Below are 22,565 nucleotides of genomic sequence, written 5' to 3'. Positions count from 1 at the left end.
TATCTATGTGTATTCCTGCAGTCTTCACCCAATAGAAAATTTCTGTTTCTTGAAGACAGTTTCAAATTTTGCTACTGTCCTTGTACTTCCATCATCAGCACACTACAGGTGTTTTAAAAAAATGCTTACTGACTGATTGTTCATGTAATTTTTCATCACCCATACAAAAGCTTCCATTTGAATTGCCTCAAGAAGAGAAATCTTAATACAAAGAATTATAATGCATATCCTCAGAGGATAAGCACAAAAATAAGTTATGTTAGCATGTTCACTGAAATGTATCAAGGAAAGGAATTTGATGGAATAATTCTGTTCTTATAATTTGGAGTGTTTTGCCATATTGTCTTTCATATAACAATATGGTTATTAAAATTATTGCAAAGAAACAAATTGGCAACTTATTATTATTATTCTCAGGTGGTATAACACTCCTAACAGTTCTTCTAAGCAGTCAAGCATAATGGTCCAAGATTTAAATCAGCAGTAGGCTATGTGTAGAATACCCCAATAGGAAACATAAGGCGGCAAAACACAATCATTTCCTTAAGATGAGTAAATCCTAAAGATTTGTATGGACTGATGCTGAGTGAAGTGAGCAGAACCAGGAGAACGTTGTACACAGTAACAGCCATGCTGTGTGATGACTAACTTTGAGAGACTTAGCCCTTCTTAGCAATGCAAGGATCTAAGACATCTCCAAAAATTTCCATGATGGAAAATTGCTATCTACATCCAAAGAAAGAACTATAGAGTTTAAATACTGATCAAAGCATACTATTTGCTCTTTTTTTTCCTTCTCTTTTGCTTTGTTTCCTCTTTCTTGTGGTTCCTTCTATTAGTTCTAATTCTTCCTTACAACTTGACTAACGTGAAAACATGTTTAATAGGAATGTTAATGTATAGCCTATATCAGAATGTAGGCTGTCTTGGGGAGAAAGGTGAGTTGAGAAGGGGAGGAAAAAATTTAAAACTCAAAAGCTTATGGAAGTGATTGTTGATAAATCAAAATAAATTAACAAAAAAGGGTAAAAAAATCCTACTTATTAATGTGATTTTGTTTGATTCTAGACAGTGTCTAGATCTTTATGCAAATAAGATCTATACAAATAAGTATAATATACTACTGTATGAATACTGTTATCGAGGCTTTAAGAAATCCATACAAAACAGAACCCAAAGCTATTAAAGAGAGATGCTAACTCTAGAGTGAGTTTAAATACCCTATACCATTTCCTTTGCCTTAATGTGTCACTAAACTTAGAATTCTGTACTAATATTAATATTGTTTTAAAAAATAACACAAATCTAAGGGTAATATAAACACATAATTAAAGAATAAATATATTTTGCTTTATAAAATGGAGATATTGAACTACATGTTCTACTATAATTTTAGTATTTTAGTAAATAGTATATAAAGTTCTGGCGTCTAGTTCATATTTTTAGTTATGGATGATTCAAATAAAATTCATTTAGCATAGAGCATTTATTTTTAAAAAAGGCAATTAAATAAACTTGCTTTATGACATCCTAACACATTTCTAAAATATAAGTGCTTATGCTTATGAAGCTATACAACTCAAAATTTCAGTGGAAAATACTGCTTTGTATTTTAAATGATTTGTTATTTTAAAGAATAATGAAGATATGAGTCATTCACTATGTTTCTATCATTTCTGATTATCTGTTTGTAAGAATTTGATTTCTTAATTATATTCATCAAGTTTAATCCATGAGAAGACTCAAGAAAATGTACATCTTTCCAGACTGGTATATATTGTCAGACTTGGTTAATTAGTTTTGATGAATTGATTTTTTTCCCCCTCTCTTTTATTCTTTGTCACACAAGGGATATCTTTTGTGTCAAGGAAGGGGAAGAAGTATAGGATAATAAATTTAGAGCAGGAAGGAACCTCAGCAAGTATATAGTCTAGCCTCCTTATTTTAGAGGTCAAAAAATTAAGTGACTGGCCCAATATTTACACAGTTTATAAATATCAAAGGTGGAATTTGAAACTAGGTCCTGACTTCAACAGATAGCAATAAAAATTTTTTTTAAAGAATTTGTAAATGATTTTTTAAAGGAGCTGAAATGCTGTTAGTGCTAAATTGTCAGAAAAAAGGAGGCACTTTCTCCTAACATGGAAAAAATTAGAATTGTCTCTAAAAGTTAAAAGGCAATGCTTACATCATCTCTATATTTTGACTTGTGAATCACCACTGCTTTGGAAGGAACAGTGGATTCAGGCTTTCGGATGTTGAATTCAGGCTTTGGTCGATTTTGCTCTTGGAGGTTTTTCCATTCATCTAAGGTCATTTCTTGAACTTGAGATTCTTCCTCTAGCTCCCCAACTTCAGCAACTCTAAAAAGAAAGGAAAAGTGATACTTTTCAGTTTGGCAATGTATTTCACCTACCCCTCACACAAACACCATGCATAAACTAATATAAGGGAAAATATTTAATTATAATCTCCCACTGAATTTTTGTTTTTCATTATTTCTTACTATAGTTACTATTTCATCTTCAGGTGGTATCAAGAAAATAGGCATAACATGAACTCCATTGACAATAATGTCACAAGTACCCATTCTCATGGCAGATTGCATAAAATGCCCAAAGAAACAAAATGAAGGATGACTCATCAAGAGAAGCCTTTTATCAAAAAAATTTTTAAAAATTAACCAAACAATTGAATTAGAAACTAGACCTAAAATGTATGCTTTTTTCAAGATTCACTTAAGGATGATGTGTATTTTTAAAGGCCTTTCTTACAAGAAAAAAAATGTGCTAAACAGACAAAGCAGAAGGAAAAGTCTGCAAAAATGAGAAACTAATGGGAAACTTCACAGACTATACCAAGAAGATTTACTTCTACATAAAAAACATTGCTTTAAATACTAAGAGCTCGTCTAATGCTAAAATTTTATGATTCTGTGTTAGGGATAATACAGCAGGAACTCCAACTAAGCTGGAAGGTTGAATGATTTGAAGGTTTTATAAACCCAGCAGAGTGAAGACTGAAGCATATTTTTTTCACTTTCTTTATTTTTCTTCCTTTTTTTTTTGCTTCCCCCTCCAACATGGCTAATATAGAAATATATTTTACATGACTTCCCCTGTATAATTGCTATCATGTTGCTTGCCTTCTCAATGGGTGGGGTAGGAGCAGGAGGGAGGGAGAGAATTTGGAACCCAAAAAAATTTTAAATGAATGTTAAAAATAAAAAATTAAATGAAAATTAAAAAGAAAAACAAAAAGAAAAATCAAAAGCCAACAGTTAAAAGGAAAAAAGTATAGGAACAAAATAAATGAGAAATGTCTCACTACCAAGAATGTTAACAGCACACATTCTATATAATTTCGTAACAGAAGGCTAACAAGAAGACAAATGAAACATTAAAAAAGAACAATTATGTTAATTAAAGAATTAGTCTCACAAAACAAGTTCAAAGATTTCTATTTATTTAAGAATTTTTAAACAAACAATAAGACACTAGTTGATATAAATCACTAATTTCAACTACACATCAAATCAAAAAAGAAAAAAATCTATTAAAGTTTTAAAAATAAGAATACTATCTACAAATTATTTGGACACAACAAAAGATCCTGAATTGAAAGTACTGAGTGGCTGGAAAAGAAATAAAATAAAGACTGTAAGTCACATGCAAAGCCGTGAATTTTAAAACAGATGTAGTGTTTTCCCTAGGATCACCAACCTAACACAGCACCTTTTCTATTCTTCTTCACTCAGTAACACATGCTTAGAGAAAATCTTCCTCTTCCACACTCGATTTTTTCCTGCTTATTTTGACAAGAGATGCATAGTAAGGTACAATATTGCCAAGGAGTGACTGGGTAAAGATCATATATTTAGCATGCTTTGAAAGTAGGTCATAATTTCAAAAGCAACTCAAAAATAGCAGTAAGACCAAAAACTGCCAAAATGATTGTTCCTCTGTAATAGTTTTAAGAATTGCTCAGTTGACACAGCACTAAAGAGAATCCTTAATAGAAGCTTTGGCAGTGACCTGATGTTCAGTAGGAATGAATACATATTAATTAACTTCAGGTCAGAAATATGTTCAGAGTATATTGTTGCCAACAATAATATGACAATTTGCCACTCGAAATTTATGGAAGAATGAACAAGAGTTTCTATTTTGGATCTGATTTTCATCAAGGATTAAAAATTGCTATGGAAGGAATAACAGAAATTTTGGGGCAAATGACCATTTCATCTTGGAATTCATGACAATAAAAAGAGAGAGAGCGTGAGCTGGGTAGTCTTGGATATGTGCTTTAGATCTGGAGAAAGCAGATTTCAAAGTATGCCAAGAAATGATATGCCAGTTTGATACAAGAGACCAAAAATCCAACACTAAACAGAAAAACTGGGAAGCAATTATTCACACTGCAAAGAATCCTTTGGGAGTTTTCCTTAAGTAAAATGCACCCGGCTGCTCAGGTACAGCCTGAGTTTTTCAGGAACATGTATGCTGCATAAAATGAAGTATAATCTATTACACGGGATAGCTTTACATTTCTACCTAGAAAAAAAAAGAATAAAAAAGAAAGTAATTTAGAACAAGAGAAATAGTCTTTGAAAATATATTACAGAACAAAGTGAAATATGATTTTTGAAACTCTGGAGTCTTCTTTTGAATTCAAACATTTTATATTTCTCTCTGATTTTCTTCTTTAATGTAATATGATATGGTGGTGCTCCTAACTAAAAAGTCACTAGCATTTAAAAATTCCAAAACTTAAAAGTTAAGTAGTTGTTTGTGGAATTGTGAATTGGTTCAGCTAGTATGGAAAGCAATTTGGAATCAGGTTTGGAAAATGACTAAAATGGGAAGAGTAGCACATGTTTTATGAGGCTGAGCTATTTCTTTAAGAGAGCTTGGAGGCTTGGTCTTGTTGGCCTCAAGTGTAAAAGGCACCCCCTTGGAGAGTTGGCATAGGTTTTAAGCAAAATTCCCACTGCCCTATAGGAATGCCTTTCAAACCTAGAGGCTGGTGAAGTGAATGCTGAGGCAAAAGGGTAGCTGTTTTATTTAAATTAGTATCTTTAAATCTTGTTTTCCTTTGTCACCAGTCCTCCCCTGTTTTTATTGCATTTTATGGTCCATGAATTCCTCACTGCATTTTAACATTGACCCTGAATCAATGGACTTGCTGAAGCTAGAGCTGGCCCCAAAGAGATAAAAGATAGGAGGCGAAGATCCAATATACAAGTAGGGAAAATATTAAACCAGTATTTATTAAGCATCTCATCTATTCCATGCTAGAAATAAAAATACAATTGAAACAATTCTTACTTTCAAGGATCTTATGCTGTTGGACTTGACTGACAGGTTACTGAACTGTCTTATTGTTCTCTTCATTTTTAACAGGGATAGACCTATTTAAGAGAGGGGGAACATATACTGGGAAATGAAGATCATGTAAAAACAAAAGATGCCAATAAAGCCTGATTTTTTAAAAGTTATGTAGGGCTGGACATGGTGGCATATGCCTATAATCTGTGTTACTGAGAAGGCTGAAGCTGGTGGATTAACTGAGTTCAGGAGTTCTGAGCTGCAGGATGATAAGCCAATTGTATGTCTGCACTAACTGCAGCTCCAATATGTTGTGCCCCTGGAGGCCACTACGGTTCCTAAGAAGGGATGAATCAGTCTAGGTCAGAAACAGAGGAAGTCAAATCTCCTGTGCTGATCAGGAGTGGGATCAGGTGCATGAGGGACTCCCATAGTTCCAGCATGGGGAGTAGAGGAGAAAGAGAGGGGTGGGTGGAGAGAAAGACAGAGACAGAAAAAGAGAGAACCCTATGTAAACAAAATGTTAGGTAGTAACAGTTTCAAAGTGTAAATATTGTGAGAGAAAACAGACATGATTGGAAAAGAAAAAGAAAAAAGACAACAGACATAGTTGGCAAACAATACTCTCAACATATTTGACAAAAGCACGCATCTCCTATTAAAGAGGTCAATATATTTGCATTCAAATTGGCAGCAAAATTCACAATAACACAAGTCCAAATGCATTAAATAAGGTATTCCACTCAGGATAAGATGAAAGCATGTGCATGCATACATATTTAAGAAAAAAAGAAAAGTTAAAAAAGGGGGGAAAAACCTGGAAGCAAAAATAAAACACAATGAATTATTTCTCCTAATATATAATTAAAACAAATGCTCCATTTAAAAAAGTTCTTTTTTCTCTTTATGGGCTAATTCTAATGAAACAATAAAGACATTGAAGGCTATTCCTTCTAATTTATAAACAAACATATCTCTCCAAACTCTTGATCCCAATTCTTTAAACTACAGGTCATATGAAAATATAAAATAACATGGTATTATATATTTAGTGTAACAGCGATCATATCAGGGAGATTTCAAGCTGCATTTAAGTGAGAAGTAAACAGAAAGAATTGTCAACTGTCAAATATTTCAGGCCCTTCCTTAATAGTATTTATGGGAAAATGCCAAAATACAAACATGTTGTGTAATATTGTTAAATAGCTACAGAGTCCTATAATGCTGAAAAACAGCTCTGCTTTCTGGGGCAATGGATATATGGGCATGGTGGTGGTGGGAATCTTATGCACAAGATAAAATTTTCTGCAAATAGCATTTCTCCCTATTTTTCTCATTAATCCCCACCTTCCCATTGAGTGATGAGTTTAGACATCAAGTGGCTAGTTTCATTGAACTTTCAAGAAGCAAGAACTCTCTGAACGGGATAATTGCTTTTTTTTTTAACTTTGGCTTTATGCTTAATTAAACATGTCATTAATAAGCCATTTGTAAAGAACTAATACACATGAAAAACAAAGCCAAATTCAAAAGGAAAAATTCCCAGAAAAGTTCTGAAAAATTCCTATCAAAGACAACATAATTGTCACAGAATATATAAAAGAGATAAGGTTGCTATAAATTAGAAAATTTGGTGTAGGGGGCAGAGCCAAGATGATGGAGAAAAGGCAGAGACTTGCCTAAGATCTCCCAAATTCCCTTCCAAACAACTTCAAATATTGCCTCAAAACAACTTCTAGAGCAACAAAAGGATACGGTAAAATAATTTTTCAGTCAAAGACAACTTAGAAGGTCAGCAGGAAAGGTCTGTCACACAGGGGTAAAGTTGAATACAGGCCAGCCCCTAGCAAACCAGTAGCAGGCATTGGGTGTGATTAAATAAGCTGGGGTAGGTTCTGAAGCTCTCAGCCCACAGAAGGTAAGGGAGTCAGACAACTGGTCAGAAGGAAATTACAGGGGTCCCTTTGTTGCCACGGGGGTAGGGGGCAAGACTCTGTTGCACTGCCCATAGTCAGATCTAGGTTGCAGGCCTGGGTTGTAGTCCCAGGGTGAGAAGCAGCATTAGCACACCAGAGCTTACAGACACCAGGGAGCAAGGACCCTGGACACAGTTCCAGGTTGGAAAAGAGTGCTTGTGATTACTCACTGACCAGAGCACAGGCCAGATGAGTTGTAAACATACCTCTCCTTAGATCACACTAACTTGGAAGAACTAATAAATTACAAATGCCTAGAACTAGATCTGAAAACAGCTGCACAAAAAACCTGAAGGTTGGGACAGTGAGCCCTCCATCCTGGAAGTAGAGCCTGACTTTAACACAGTTAAAAGTCAAGAAATAGGCTGAAAAAAAAATGAGCAAACAACCAAAAAAAAAAAAAACCAGGAACCTGATCATAGAAACTTACTATGGTGACAGGGAAAGTGAAAGCACAAACTCAGAAGACAACAAAGCCACAACTACTACATCCAAAGCCTTAAAGAAAAGTGTGAATGGGTCTCAGGCCCCAAAATAAGGATTTTAAAAATCAAATAAGAGAAGTAAAGGAAAAAATGGGAAAAGAAATGAATGATGTAAGAAAATCACGAAAAAAGAGCCAACAGCTTGGTAAAAAACAGAATTGGCCAAATGGAAAAAATTGTACATAAATTCACTGAAGAAAAGAACTCCTTAAAAAGTAGAACTGGTGGGGGCAGAGCCAAGATGGTGGAGAAAAAGCAGTGACTTGCTTCAGCTCTCTCCCAAACCCCTTCAAATACCTGTAAAAAACAATGGCTCTAAACAAATTCTAGAGCAGCAGAACCCACCAAAAGACAGAGTGAAACAAATTTCCAGCCAAGAAAACCTGGATGGTTGATAGGAAAGGTCTGTTGTGCTGGGCTGGGAGAGAAGCACATTTCAATGTAGGCTGCACAGGCAAAGACAAAGCAGGCCTCAGTAGACTGAATCACAGACAGCTGTGGTGGTTTCTAGACTTCTCAACCAACAAATGCCAAAGAGAAGTTAGAAAGTCTGTGGGAAAGGTCTGTGACCACGTTGAGAAAGAAGCATGGTCCAGTCCTGGCCTTAGTGCAGCCCTAGGGCAGTGGCAACAGTGGCAGAAGCTGCTTGTGGAGCTCTCAGCCCACAGATGGTGGGGAGATCAAATGGCTGATCAGAGGGATCTCTTTGATGGTGCTGGTGCTGAGGCAGAATTCTCTTGCTTGGCCAGTGCTTGGATCTGAGTTGCAGTCCTGGGTGGCAGTGCTGTGGCAAGAAGGAGTGCTGGTGAGGTGAAGCTTGTGGCAGCAGTGCAGAAGAAATCCTCCTCACAGTGCCAAGGCAGAAAAAGTGCTTGTGGTCACTCACAGACCAGAGCACAGGCCAGGAAAGGAGCAAACACCTGATCACACCAATTTAGAAGAACTGAAAATTTACAGGTTCCTAGAAGTATCTCTGAAAACAGCTGTACAAAACCCCTGAAGCTTGGGACAGTCTCCACACTGGAAGCAAAGCTTTACCTTAACAAAGATTTAGAAAGTCAAGTAATGGGCTGGGAACAGGAGAAAACAGTGTAAAAAGAAAAAACAAAACCAAACCAAAAACCAAACCTCAGACCATAGAATCTTACTCTGATGACAAAGAAGATCAAAACATACAACCACAAGAAGACAACAAAGTCAAAGCTCCTACATACAAAGCCTCCAAGAAAAATATCAATTGGTCTCAGGGCATGGAAGAACTCAAAAAGGATTTTGAGAAGCAAGTAAGAGAAGAAGAGGAAAAATTGGGAAGAGAAATGAGAGTGACGCAAGAAAATCACGAAAAGTAAGTCAACACCTTGCTAAAGAAGACCCAAAAATTACTGAAGAACACAACACCTTAAAAAATACTCTAACCCAAATGGCAAAAGAGATCAAAAAAAGCCAATGAGGAGAATGCCTTTAAAAGCAGAAACAGCCAAATGGAAAAGGAAGTCCAAAAGCTCAGCGAAGAAAATGCTTCCTTAAAAATTAGAATAAAGCAAATGGAAGCTAATGACTCTATTAGAAATCAAGAAATTATAAAATAAAAACAAAAGAATGAAAAAAAAAATAGAAAACAATGGGAAATATCTCACTGGAAAAACAAATGAAATAGAAAATAGATCCAGGAGAGATAATTTAAAAATTACTGAACTACCTGAAAGCCATGATTAAAAAAAGAGCCTAGACATCATCTTTCAAGAAATTATCAAGGAAAACTGCCCTGATATTCTAGAACCAGAGGGTAAAACAGAAATTGAAAGAATCCACTAATCACCTCCTGAAAGAGATCCCCAAAGGAAAACTCCTAGGAATATTATAGCCAAATTCCAGAGTTCACAGGTCAAGGGGAAAATACTGCAAGTAGCCAGAAAGAAACAATTTAAGTATTGTGGAAACACAATCAGGATAACACAAGATTTAGCAGCTTCTACATTAAGGGACTGCAGGACATGGAATATAATATTCTGGAGGGCAAAGGAGATAGGATTACAACCAAGAATCACCTACCCAGCATAACTGAATATAATCCTTTGGGGGGAAAATGGACATTCAGTGAAATAGAGGATTTTCAAGCATTCTTGATGAAAAGACCAGAGCTGAATAGAAGCATGAAAAGGTGAACAGGAAAGAGAAATCACAAGGGTGAGAGGGAATGAGTGAGTCTTACTCTCATTGGATTTGGCTTAAGGAGGGAAGAACATACATGCTCAATTAGGTATGGAAATCTTTCTTACCCTACAGGAAAATAAGGGGGAAAGGGATAAGATGGGGGGGGCTGATAGAGGGGAGAGCAGATTGGGAGAGAAGTTAATCACAAGCAAACACTTTTGAGGAGGGACAGGGTCAAAGAAGAGAAGAGAATAAACGGGAAAGGATAGGATGGAGAGAAATATAGTTAGTCTTTCACAACATGACTATTATAGAAGTGTTTTACATGACTACACATGTATAACCTAAATTGAATTGCCTGCCTTCTCAATGAGGGTGGGTAGGGATGAAGGAAGGGAGAGAATTTGGAACTCAAAGTTTTAAAAATGAATATTAAAAATCATTTTTACATGTGACTGGGAAATAAGATATACAGGCAATGGGATATAGAAATCTATCCTGACCTACAGGAAAATAGAAAGGGAAGGGGATAAGAGAAGGGGGGGGTGACAGAAGGGAGGGCAGATTGGTGGAAGGGGTATTCAGAATGCATGCTGTCTTGGGGTGGGGGGAGGGGAGAGATGAGAAAATGTGGAATTCAAAATCTTGTGGAAGTGAATATTGACAACTAAAAATTAATTAATTAATTACAAGAAAAGTAGAACTGGCCAAATAGAAGAGGGGGTACAAAAGCTCACTGAAGAAAATAATTCCTTAAAAATTAGAATTGGACAAGTGGAAGTTAAGGACTTCATGAGACATCAAGAAACAAATACAACAAAATTAAAAGACTGAAAAAAATAGAAGACAATGGGAAATGTCTCATTGGAAAAAACAACTGAAATGGAAAACTGATCCAGGAGAGATAATTTTAAAATTATTGCACTACCTGAAAGTCATGATCAAAAAAAGCCTAGATATCATCTTTCAAGAAATTATCAAGGACTACCCTGAGATTCTAGAACCAGAGGGTAAAACAGAAATTGAAAGAATCCACCAATCACCTCTTGAAAGAGATCCCAAAATAAAAACTCCCAGGAATAATATAGCCATATTCCAGACCTCCCAGATCAAAGAGAAAATACTACAAGCAGCCAAAAAGAAACAATTCAAATATTGTGGAGTCACAGTCAGAATAACACAAGATTTAGTAGCTTCTACATTAAAGAATCAGAGGGCTTGGACTATGTTATTTTGGAGGGCAAAGGACAAAGAATTACAGCCAAGAAACCTACCAGCAAAACTGAGTATAATTCTTCAAGGGGTAAAAATGGACAATTAATGAAATAAAGGACTTTCAAGTATTCCTGATGAAAAGACCAGGGCTGGATAAAAAAAATCTAATTTTCAAATACAAGACTTGAGAGAAGCATAAAAAATGTAAACATGAAATAGAAAGCATAAGGGATTCAGTAAGGTTAGACTGTTTTCATTCCTACATGGGACGATGATATAACTTCTAACAACTTTCTAATTATTAGGGCCGTTAGGAGTATTGTATTGGCAGAAGGCATAAGTGTGAGCTGAATATGATATCTAAAAAAATAAAATTAACAGGTGAGAAAAAGGAATGCACAGGGAGAAAGCTCAAAAAAGCTTCTGCAGTGGAGAGGAAGATAGGGAAGATGGGAGGGAAGGTGCTTGAACCTCACCCTTATCAGAATTGGCCTCAAAGAGAGAATAACATAACACATTCAGTTGGGTATAGATATCTATCTTAACCTACAGGAAAGTAGGAGGGGAAGGGCATAAGATAATGAGAGGGGGCTGATGGAAAGGAGAGCAGACTGAGGGAAGTGGCAATCAGAAGCAAAATTTGAGGACGGACAGGGTGAAAGGAAAAAGAGTAGAAGAAATGGGGGGAAATAGATGGAGGGAAATACACAGCTAGTAATCATGAAGGTGAAAAAATTTTTACAGCAAGCTGCTCTGATAAAGGCCTCATTGAGTCAAATTTATAAAAATAAGAGCCATTCCCCAATTGATAAATGTTCAGAAGATTTGAACAGGAAGATAACATACAAAGTGATTAAAGCTATCTATAGTAATATGAAAAAATGCTCTAAATCACTACTGATTAGAGAAATGGAAATTAAAACAACTCTGAGTATGAGAAAGAAATTTATAATTTTCATATTAATCAATATGATATGTGTAATGAATATACTAATAATTTAGTTTTCTCAAGAGCTGCCTCTCTGGCAGTCTTAAATTGATTAATCAAAACTCTGACAATGCTCACAATAACTAGACCTTAAGTGAGGTGAATCAAAGATTGTAGAACCTGTTCCCATCACAGAACTCTGGTTCTGTATTTTAGGGTAAGTGGTCACAACCACCAAAGATATAACTCCATTATTATTGTATTGTGGGACTTCTAAGTTTCTCATGTGAAACCACTAAATGATTGTTTATAATCCACCTTTCCCTGTCCCACCCCAGTTGTGATTTAAGTATATAACCTATGCTTTTACTTGAGCTAAGGGAACATTCCTCACTCTGAAACTGATTAATTAAGCTGCTTGACTACTGGCACTCCTGTTTCTAGCCTGCTTTGTGTGGCTCCAAGCACTCTCAGGTTAGAGACTGGCTCAGTAAAAATCCTGTTAACAGGTACCATCCCACACCTGTCAGATTGGCTAGTATGACAAAAAAGGAAAATGACAAATGTTGGAGGGATGTTAGAAAAGAGACATTAATGTACTCAGAGCTGGTGGAATTGTGAATTGATTCAACTATTCTAGAAAACAACTTGGAACTATGCCCAAAGGGCTATAAAACTGCACACCCTTTGACCCAGCACATACCACTATGAGGTCTGTATTTCAAAGAGCTAAAAAAGAAAAAAAAAAGGATCTATATGTGCAAAAAAATTTATAGCAGCTGTTTTAGTGGTGACAGAAAATTGGAAATTGAGGTGATGCCCATCAATTGGGGGAATGGATGAACAAGCTGTGTTATATGATTGTCATGGAATACTGTTGCACTATAAGATTCTTAATGATGAACAGAATGCTCTCAGAAAAACCTGTCAAGACTTACATGAATTGATGCAAAGTGAAATAAGCAGAATCAAGAGAACACAGTAACAACATTATATAATGATTAACTATGAATGACTTGGTTATTCTTAGTTATTTTCTTTTTTTTTTGCATTTTTTTTTCTTTTGGTGAGGCAGTTGGGGTTACATGACTTGCCCAAGGTCACACAGCTAGTAAGTGTCAAGTGTCTGAGATTGGATTTGAACTCAGGTACTCTTGACTGCAAGGCCAGAGCTCAATGCACAGCTCCACCTAGCTGCCCCTGAGTTATTTTCAACAATACTATAATCTAAGACAATTCCAAAGGATTTATGGTGAAAAATGCTATCAGAGAGAGAACTGATGCAGTCTGAATGAAGACTGGAGCATACTCTTTTTTACTTTCTTAGCTTTTTTTTTGCCTGTTTTCTTTTACATCATAACTAATATGGAAATATGTTTTACATGACTACACATGTATAACCTACATCAAACTGCTTGCCTTCTCAATGACAGGGAAGGAAGGGAAAGAATCTGAAACTCAAAATTTTTATAAAGAATATTAAAAATGTTTTTACATGTGAGAGGGAAATAAAATATTAAATAAATGTACATTTTTTAAAAGAAAAGTAGAATATCAAGTCAAGTCAACAAGAATTTATTAAGTGCCTATTATGTGCCAGGCACTGTGCTTATTTAAAAGGAACATGAAAAAGGATGAGGGAAGGTAGATTCAAAAGAGAATATTTAATAAAAGCCATCAGAAAAATGTTTAAATCAAAATAAACAACATTGAAAAGACATTTCTCAGAAAGATGCAGAAAGTTTTCAATGCAGTTACAAGTGTGTCAGAAAAAATAGATGTAAGAAACTAAGGTTTTAAGGCAACGATCACTATTAGTTCCAGAGGACAGATCATGAAACATATCTCCCTCCTCTCAGTAGAAAGAAAGAGCCCTACGGATGGTGAGTGTTGCATATGCCATCTGACACAGTTGATGTGATGGTTTTGCTTAACTGATTTTCTTTAAGACAAGAAGAGTTTCTATGGGGGTAGGAAAAAGGTAGAAGGAAATTATCAGAAAATATCTGTGGTATAAAAAACAACAGGTATCAATAAGAGAGAAAATTAACATACCAGAATTAGCACGAGAGTTTGTCCAATTGGAGATATATACTTTGGCCAATTTTTACTCCTCTACAAGTTTATGTTTCTATGAATATTGGTGATGGTATTAACAATATTAATATTAACAATGCTATTATAGCATTAATATTGATAATAACAATACTAAATGTCACAACTCAGTAGTCCCTTCTGAAAACACAAATTGTCTTGAACATGACCACAAATTTTAATTATAGAAAATCACCAAGTTATAAATCTGCCGCCATCTGCCTAAAAAGTGAATGTTACAAGGAATAAATGAAAAAAAAAAAATAAGGATTATCAGTTGCTTAGTCAATGCTGGTTCTCCAGTAGAAATTCTAAGATTTACAATATGGTCACAAGACCTAGTCTTTGAAATATATACGTATTGCTAACAGTGAAATAAGTATTGAAAGACTATCTTTTAGCAGTTCTATTGTACTACTATATTTCTGAATCAATTGACCAATACTGTTGAAAGCATGCTCAAATTAAGAATACTTAGATGAAACACTATACTTAGTCAAAGATTCTCCTTCAGGTACTCCCTGGTGCTCTTCTATTTCTGCACTCTCTTCCATGGCAGCAGTTTGTTCCAACTCACTGTAAAAAAATAAAAATATAGTCATAATAAAAATCATTATTGTTATCCATAAAAATATGGATGTATGTAGAAATGTTATGCATCAGAAATCCAGGTGATATTTTTCAAATATCTTTTTTCTTGATTTCCTAAGAAGCAACTTTTAATTTTCCCATAATGTTATTACATTACTAGATACCATTTATATATCAACTTGGCAATTATCTTTGAAAATCAAAAGGATCACTGTACTTCTTTGAACTCAAACATAAAGGATAAATTATTCTAAAATAACAAGTTGTAATCTGAGATTCTCTCCTGTACAAACAAAAATTAGATATTATAGCTATAGGAAATACTAAGATCTTTGATTACAGATGTTCAGAGAAATTTTCTAACATGGAAAAAAATTGCTATAAATGAGCTCCCATTCTACAATTGGATATTGCAGTGTATTTTCAATTATGAAAATAAGCTATAAGTAACTTGAACTTCAAAATATATAAATTATATATAATATATAAATATAATGTTATGTGATATAAATTTACAAGTATGGTGTATAAAATATATCATATGTAATATAATATATAAAAATATGAAATTCTTAAGAAAAATCCATAGCAGAGACCAAAGGGAGGCAACACTACAAAAAACAAACAAACAAACAAACAAACAAATATATACAAACAGTATCTGTCAACCACAAACAACTTGAGAAACACTGGTTTAGCAAAAAGCACCTTTTAAACACAGACATTACTTTTGCTTATACAATAGACAAATATACATTTCTATTTAAAATTCAAACAACTCATGTGCTGCTGAACACAACTAGAGAAAATTCAATTCTATTTTATTATATTCATGTGGCATAATTTCTTCAGCCATTTTCCAATTGATGGGCATTCACTGTCCTTCCATTTCTTTGCTTCTAAAACCATGCTACTATAAATACTTTCATAGAGAGAGAGCTTTTCCTTCTGCTTTTAATCTCTATAGAGACATAGCTGGATTAAAGGATATATAGTTTAGTGATTTTGTTTTAGTACAATTTCAAATTGTTTTCCCAGAATGGTTGGACCAATTTAAGTTCTACCAACAATGCATTACTATGCTTGTCTTTCTACAATCCCTTCAACATTTGTGATTTTTGTCTTTTTGCCATCCTTGCCAATATGATGGGTGGGAGGTGAAACCTCAGAAATAATTTGTGTTTCTATTATTAATGATTTGGAGCATTCTTTCAAATGATTGTGGATAGCCTACTTATTTCTTTTGAAGACTACAGGTTCCCATCATTTGTTTGACAATTTATCTATCCAACACAACAGCCTTCAAATAAATGTTTTCCTATTATTCTAATGCTAATCGCAAAAACACCATATCTCAAATGAAACCTGAATAAAAGAATTCTTACCTTATTTTGAACACTTCAGTAAGGTACAAAATTACTTAAGGGGTTAATGTTGAATAGCACCCAATTTTTTCTTGTAACTGCTTCCACACATGCGTAAAATGATGGGGCCATAACTCAACCTTCTCTGCTGTGAAAGGAAAATAATATCTATCTCAAGGAGGTCTCTCCGCTTACTCCAGAAGGAAGAGAGTTGTCCAAGAGGGAATGGGATTATCATTTATCTATTTCAGAATGTTAATTCAAATCATACTTTAATATATCTTCAAGATACATAAAAATGTTACTAAAATCACTGTGGGGTCAGAGAGTCATATTGGAGATCATGGGGGACTGGACTACGCCAGTTTGAACATTTATCTCTCTATGTTATAAATGTTTGCATATTAAGCTAATATTAAGTTAAATAAAATTGCTTCTGGCAGATGAACATAAAAATGCAGGGTACAATATTGGTAGTATTTTTGAGAATGGGCTATACATTAATTATATTTCACTCTTAATACATATTATGTCTATCTTTTTTTCCTACTTCTCTGATTACATTTTTATATCATTTATACTGTGCAAGTCTTCATCCTTAATATGTTATAGCCTGTTCACAGCTACCATATATCTCTCCATCATTCATAAAGACTGTGGTATTCCATGAGTCCTTGCTCAAATGTCATCAGAAAAATACAGGTATTTGGGGAACATCTGAAGAAATTATGAATTAATGGAATACTACTGTGCTGTTAAGAAGTACTGTAGGAATATGAAGAATTCAGAGACCCTTGGAAAGACTTTCATGAAATGAAAAAGAGAAAAGTAAGTAGTACTAAGAAAACAAGAGATATAATGGCCATGATAACATAAAGGAAAAATAAGAGTAAAAGATATCTGCATTTGGATAATAACATAAATACCTAGATTTTATAGAGCACTTTAAAGTTTGCAATATACTTTATATATGTTATTTCATTTGATCTTAACAACCCTGTGAGGTAAATTCTATTATTATCATCACATTTTACAGATGAAGAAACTGAGGCTGACAAAGTTAATGGTCACATGATTACAGGCTGGAGAAGGATTCAGACAAGGTCTTCCTAACTCCAAGTTCAACACTCCTGCCTCACACCTCGCTGTTTCTAGATCAAAGCACTGACCAAGAGGACTAATGATGAAATATACCTCTATCTCTATTCAGTAGAGAAGTGGTAGATTGCATAGGTTGTCAGACATGGGCAACATGTTGATCTATTTTGTTTAACTGTATTTCTAGAGCAATTCTAGAAGGATGGTACAATTAGGAAATAATGACAACATATTAAAAAAAAGTCAACCTTTTAAAAAAAAATATTGGTTAGAAATACAGATCTTTGTTTCAGAGAGATGCTTGGGGTCATTAAGTAAACTGAAATTTCCCAAAGGCAATTATGATGATCTTCACCTGTTCAGTTGTGGCTCTGGCTCATTGCACATATACAAGTTTTGCTGCTGCTGTTGGACAGCTAGGTGGCACAGTGTTTAGACTGCCAGACCTGGAGTCAGAAAGACCTGAGGTCAAATCCGGCCTCAGACACTTACTAGCTGTGTGACTCTGGGCAAATCACTTAATCCTGTTTGCCTCAGTTTCCTCATCTGTACAGAGCTAGAAAAGGAAATGGCAAACCACTCCAGTATCTTTGTCAAGAAAACCCCAGGGGCGGCTAGGTGGCACCATGGATAGAGCACCAGCCCTGGATTCAGGAGGACCTGAGTTCAAATCTGGCCTCAGATGCATAACACTCACTAGCTGCTACCCTGAGCAAGTCACTTAACCCCACTGCCTAGACAAAAAAAAAAAACAAACAGGGTCATAAAGAGTCAGACATGACTGAAATGGAACAAGTACCTATTATTAGGCAAGCACTGTGCCTTAGCACAATGATAATAAAGACAAAAACAAAATGCAGCCTGTCTTCTATTATGAAAACACGTATGCATACAAGTATATACAAAATATATAGCAAGTAAATATGAAGTAGTTTCTTGAGGGTGGGCTGAAGCACTAGCAGCTAGGCAGATTAGGAAAACTCTCATGTACAAACTGGCATTAGGGCTGAACCAAGGTGAGAAGGGAGTCCATTCCAGGTACCAGGGTTAACCCATGGAAAGGCACAGAGACAGATGATTAAATATTATGTAGAAGAAATAGCAAGTAATATAGTTTGACAGGAACATAGAATGAATGGGAGTAATATGTAATAAGTTTGGAAAGGCAAGCTGGAGGAGTAATGTGAAGGCTTTTAAATACTAAGGAAGTTTGTATTTTAACCCTGGGGCAAAAGAGAGCTACTGCATTAATATGGTCAGGCTTGTGCTTTAGAAATATCACTTCTGACAGAGGATGGATTGGACAGGAGAGAAATCTGAGGCAGGGAGACTAATTAAGAGGCTATTATAATAGTCTGGGCAACAAGAACTAGGGTGGTAGCTGTATGGGTAGTAGGTTGGGGGATAAGAGGATGTTTTTGGACATGGTGAGTTTAAGTTGCCTATGGGACATTCAGTTGGATATGTATAATATAGCTCTGGCAAAAAAAAAAAAACTAGGGATGAATATGAAGATCTGTGAGTCATCTGCAGAGAGATGATAAACAAGCCATATGGCTTGTTCATTTACCTGTATAACATCATGTAGATAATAGGCATTCTTCATCCACTCAGTTTTCTGTGTGCATAGTGAGGGCATTTAGGAACTTCTAATATGTTTCAAGATTTGATATATAAGGTCAATGCCAAGTGTAAATGAGCATCTGGACCTCACTCTTCACAGAGATCATATACTCATAGATCTAGAGTTAGGAGGGACTTTGGAGGCACCTAGTCCAAACCCCTCATTTCAGAGATCAGGAAATGGAGGCCCAAGAAAGTTATGACTTATTAAAGTAGCACAAGCAGTAGATAACAGAGGTGGCACTGGAGTCCAGAACCTCTGATTCTGAAGACAGTGTCTATAGTTATATTATGGGAAATCCCCCTCTGATTTGGATTCTCCATTGGATATAACAGCAAATACCAATTCTCTTCTTGGCAAGCAGAGATTTTCCTTTTAGCTTGATGAAATAAACTTATAGTGCAATGTTTTTTTAAACTCATGGTCTGTTAACTAAATGGTTTTTTTCCTTATTCACTGTTTCTTAACTTGAGAAAATCTGGAAATTATCCTTTTTTAAAGTCTTTAATTAAAACTTGGAGAGGTTATCCTTCCAACCTACAAATAGATAATAAGTCAGACCTTCCAATTTATAAGTGGGCAGGTCTATTTACAAATAGGCCAGCTTCCACACATAAGCCATAACAAACAGATATAATATACTGTAAATTTAAACAGATACAGAAATGTTTTACACATGCAGCAATTTTTGAGTATATGAATACAGATTACTTATGGAAAAGGGTTGCCATTCTAAGATAAAGTAGAAGAACTGAACAGGATGGCAAAATGAACAAGCTAAAGAGGCCTACCTTTTTTTTTTTAACAGCACTGAATCCTAGTCAAATACTATAAATTCCAATAATGTTAGAGGTACATATATTCAAATATTAGTTTGAAATACCTCTGTATTTTAAATGACTCTGAAAACCAAAAAGAATTAAAAAGGAATTTTTTTTTATTATTTTACCACTTAAGATAATCAATTTCATTGTTCCTTGACAGTTTTCTCACTAATCAACAGAAAAATTTTCATTTTATTTATTTATTATTTTGGAGGGCAATTGAGATTAAGTGACTTGCCCAGGGTCACACAGCTAGTAAGTGTGTCAGAGGCTAAATTAGAATTCAGGTCCTCCTGACTGCAGGGCTGGCACTCTATCCACTGCACCACCTACTACCCAGGAACTTTTTAAAATATTTGTATGGTGAATGTGTACACATGCATGCAGAGCATTCTACTTTTTTATTTTTTGGTGAGGCAATTGGGGTTAAGTGACTTGTCCAGGGTCACACAGCTAGTAAGTGTCAAGTGTCTGGTCTGAGACTGGATTTGAACTCAGGTCCTCCTGACTCTAAGGCTGGTACTCTCTCCACTGTGCCACCTAGCTGCTCCACCATACAGAGCATTCTAGCAGAATTGCATTGCTAATCAAACCTCAAATTTTTTTTTGTTTGTTCTCTTATTCCATATTTATACAATAATCCCCCAAAAAGGCGAAAAAGTTCAAGTTTGCTGCCAGTTAATGGTCCCATTAATAGTACTAAAACTAGAAAGGGCAAAAATAACAATGAAAACAAAGGGAAACAAAAATTAAGACTCCCTTCCACGTCAACAAAAACTCACTGAATCCTTTCACTTCTTAAAAAGAATTTTACATATATCCTGCTACCAAATTTAATTTTAAGATGTGTTTGTAAATATTATGACAATCCTAAGGGAAAAAGAAAAGAAAGAAAAGCAATGAAGTGAGTATATGGAGGATGAACGAGCACTTTGGAGTCAGAAAGCTCTATGTTGAAACATGACCTCCCAAACATACTGATTGCATGACCATGGGCAAGTTACTTAACATCTATAACAACTGTTACAGATGAAGATGCCCAGTCATGTGTTTTCACAGCAAGGACATGTTGTCCTTGGATGAAATCACAGGTCCAGACCCAAAAACAACAACAAAAGCAACCATTTTAGTATCACAGAAATGACTAATCCCAGAAGCTCAAAGACATACAATATCCCACATGTTTTTTCATCTACAGACATACCTTCTAGCTTATAGAAGCAATCTATCCTTTCCTGAAACCTGGTTCCATTCTTTCCAATAAGCAGAACTATTACATTATAAATGGATCTTTGGACATCAAGATACCCATTTTTACAAAAGCCATTTGAGGAATATCTCAATATTGTTACAGTTCATATGAAAGAAAGATAGAAAAAGCAGGGGGAGAGAAAAGGGATAAAAAGAATTAAAAATCTGATGGAATATGGGGCAGTTGGTGGCACAATGGATAGAGCTCTGACCTTGGAGTCAGGAGGACCTGAGTTCAAATTCGACCTCAGACACTTGACACTTACTAGCAGTGTGTCCCTGGGCAAGTCATTTAACCCCAACTACCTCATCAAAAAGAAGAAAAAAACCAAGAAAAATCTGATGGAATAAAAGCACCAAGAGAAATTTCAAAATTTCAGCATCAAGATAGACTTTTCTTTTAGTTTTCTGCCCCTAGTTAAAAAAATGCATCTGAATTCTGGAAACAATGTTAAGAGGGTAAATTTAAGAGAATAAAAAAAGAGAGAAAAAAAGTAAAATGTCATGGACTTACAAAAATATTGAGAAAAATTAAGTGTGTTTTACTTAATTGTTTCTATGAGGCACTGTGATATAGTGGAAACATACTGGATTCAGAGTCAGGAAACCTGAATTCAAATCATACCACTGTCACTCAACAGCTGTGTGACCAGGGATAATACTCTCTTAACCTCACAAAATCTATTTTCTCATGTAAAATAAGGACAATAATATACATAGTGCCTATTTAGGGATTTGGTGAGAAAGGGTTTTGAAAATCTTAAAGCCCTAGATAATTTGTTATAAAAACACTCTGAGGAATCTGCATATAGAAACATAGTAGGTGCTCAAACATTTGGTTGACAGATTATAAAACTGTTAATGTAAAATAATAAAACAGTACACTATTTGGTGAAATTTAAAAAGGAAATTAAAATGTCAGTGCACTGCACAAGAGCCAGGCACCCAAATGTTAGTTTCATTTAAGTCCACTCAGTCCATGAATTTTATGAACAAGATACCTTAAAAGTACATATTTGCCTTTAAACTAGGCCCTCCTTAATAACCCGCAAATACGAAGATATTTCAAGCAGATCATTGAGGAAAACTATTTTTAGGAAAGGAAAGCAGACTCCTGGGCAATGAGAACAGTTCAAATTTATACACAGCTCTTCAAAATTTGCAAAGTGTTTCATATGCATCATTTTATTTGCTTCTTATACAACCTTGAGAGGCAGGTGATATTATTTGCCTTTGTTGATGAGGAAATTGAGGTTCTGAGAGAAGGGACTTAATCAGAGTCTCACAGCTAAGACATGTGTGAAGGAGGATTTGAACCCATCTTTCTGATTCTGAATTTAGCACTCAGCACTTTATTATGCCATTCTGTTTTCCCAAATGATGACTAGATAATAAATTTTCCATTTGATTTCAGAATGTACAGTGGGCACAGATATGGATTGCACCTTATATTGTTTTTAACCGATCCCTATTTATGAGCTCCCCTTCCACCCTTTCTGTATTCTGCTCTGATTGCTCTAGAGGTAGAAACAATATTTTTTTTTTGCCTTTTGGTGAGGCAATTTGGGTTTCAGTGACTTGCCCGGGGTCACACAGCTAGTGTCAAGTATCTGAGAACAGATTTGAACTCAGGT

At 35.1% G+C, this 22,565-nt stretch overlaps 1 protein-coding gene across 1 annotated transcript in view; it reads right to left on the bottom strand.

Annotated features, from left to right (window-relative positions):
* The window catches only part of HABP4 (hyaluronan binding protein 4), a 43,280-nt gene that overhangs the window by 5,754 nt on the left and 14,961 nt on the right, over positions 1 to 22,565 (bottom strand). The window contains exons 4-5 of the mRNA XM_020971700.2: positions 14,672 to 14,755; positions 2,189 to 2,363 (exon numbers count right to left, since the gene is read on the bottom strand). Coding sequence (XP_020827359.1) covers positions 2,189 to 2,363; positions 14,672 to 14,755 — 259 coding nt within the window. The remainder of the gene's footprint in view (positions 1 to 2,188; positions 2,364 to 14,671; positions 14,756 to 22,565) is intronic.

The sequence above is a fragment of the Phascolarctos cinereus genome, unplaced genomic scaffold (genome assembly GCF_003287225.1).
Source record: "Phascolarctos cinereus isolate Bilbo 61053 unplaced genomic scaffold, phaCin_HiC Scaffold_4;HRSCAF=312, whole genome shotgun sequence".
In the NCBI taxonomy this organism is placed as follows: Eukaryota; Metazoa; Chordata; class Mammalia; order Diprotodontia; family Phascolarctidae; genus Phascolarctos; species Phascolarctos cinereus.
The sequence above is the reverse complement of the archived record's forward strand: the minus strand, read 5'-3'. Positions and strand labels throughout refer to the sequence as shown.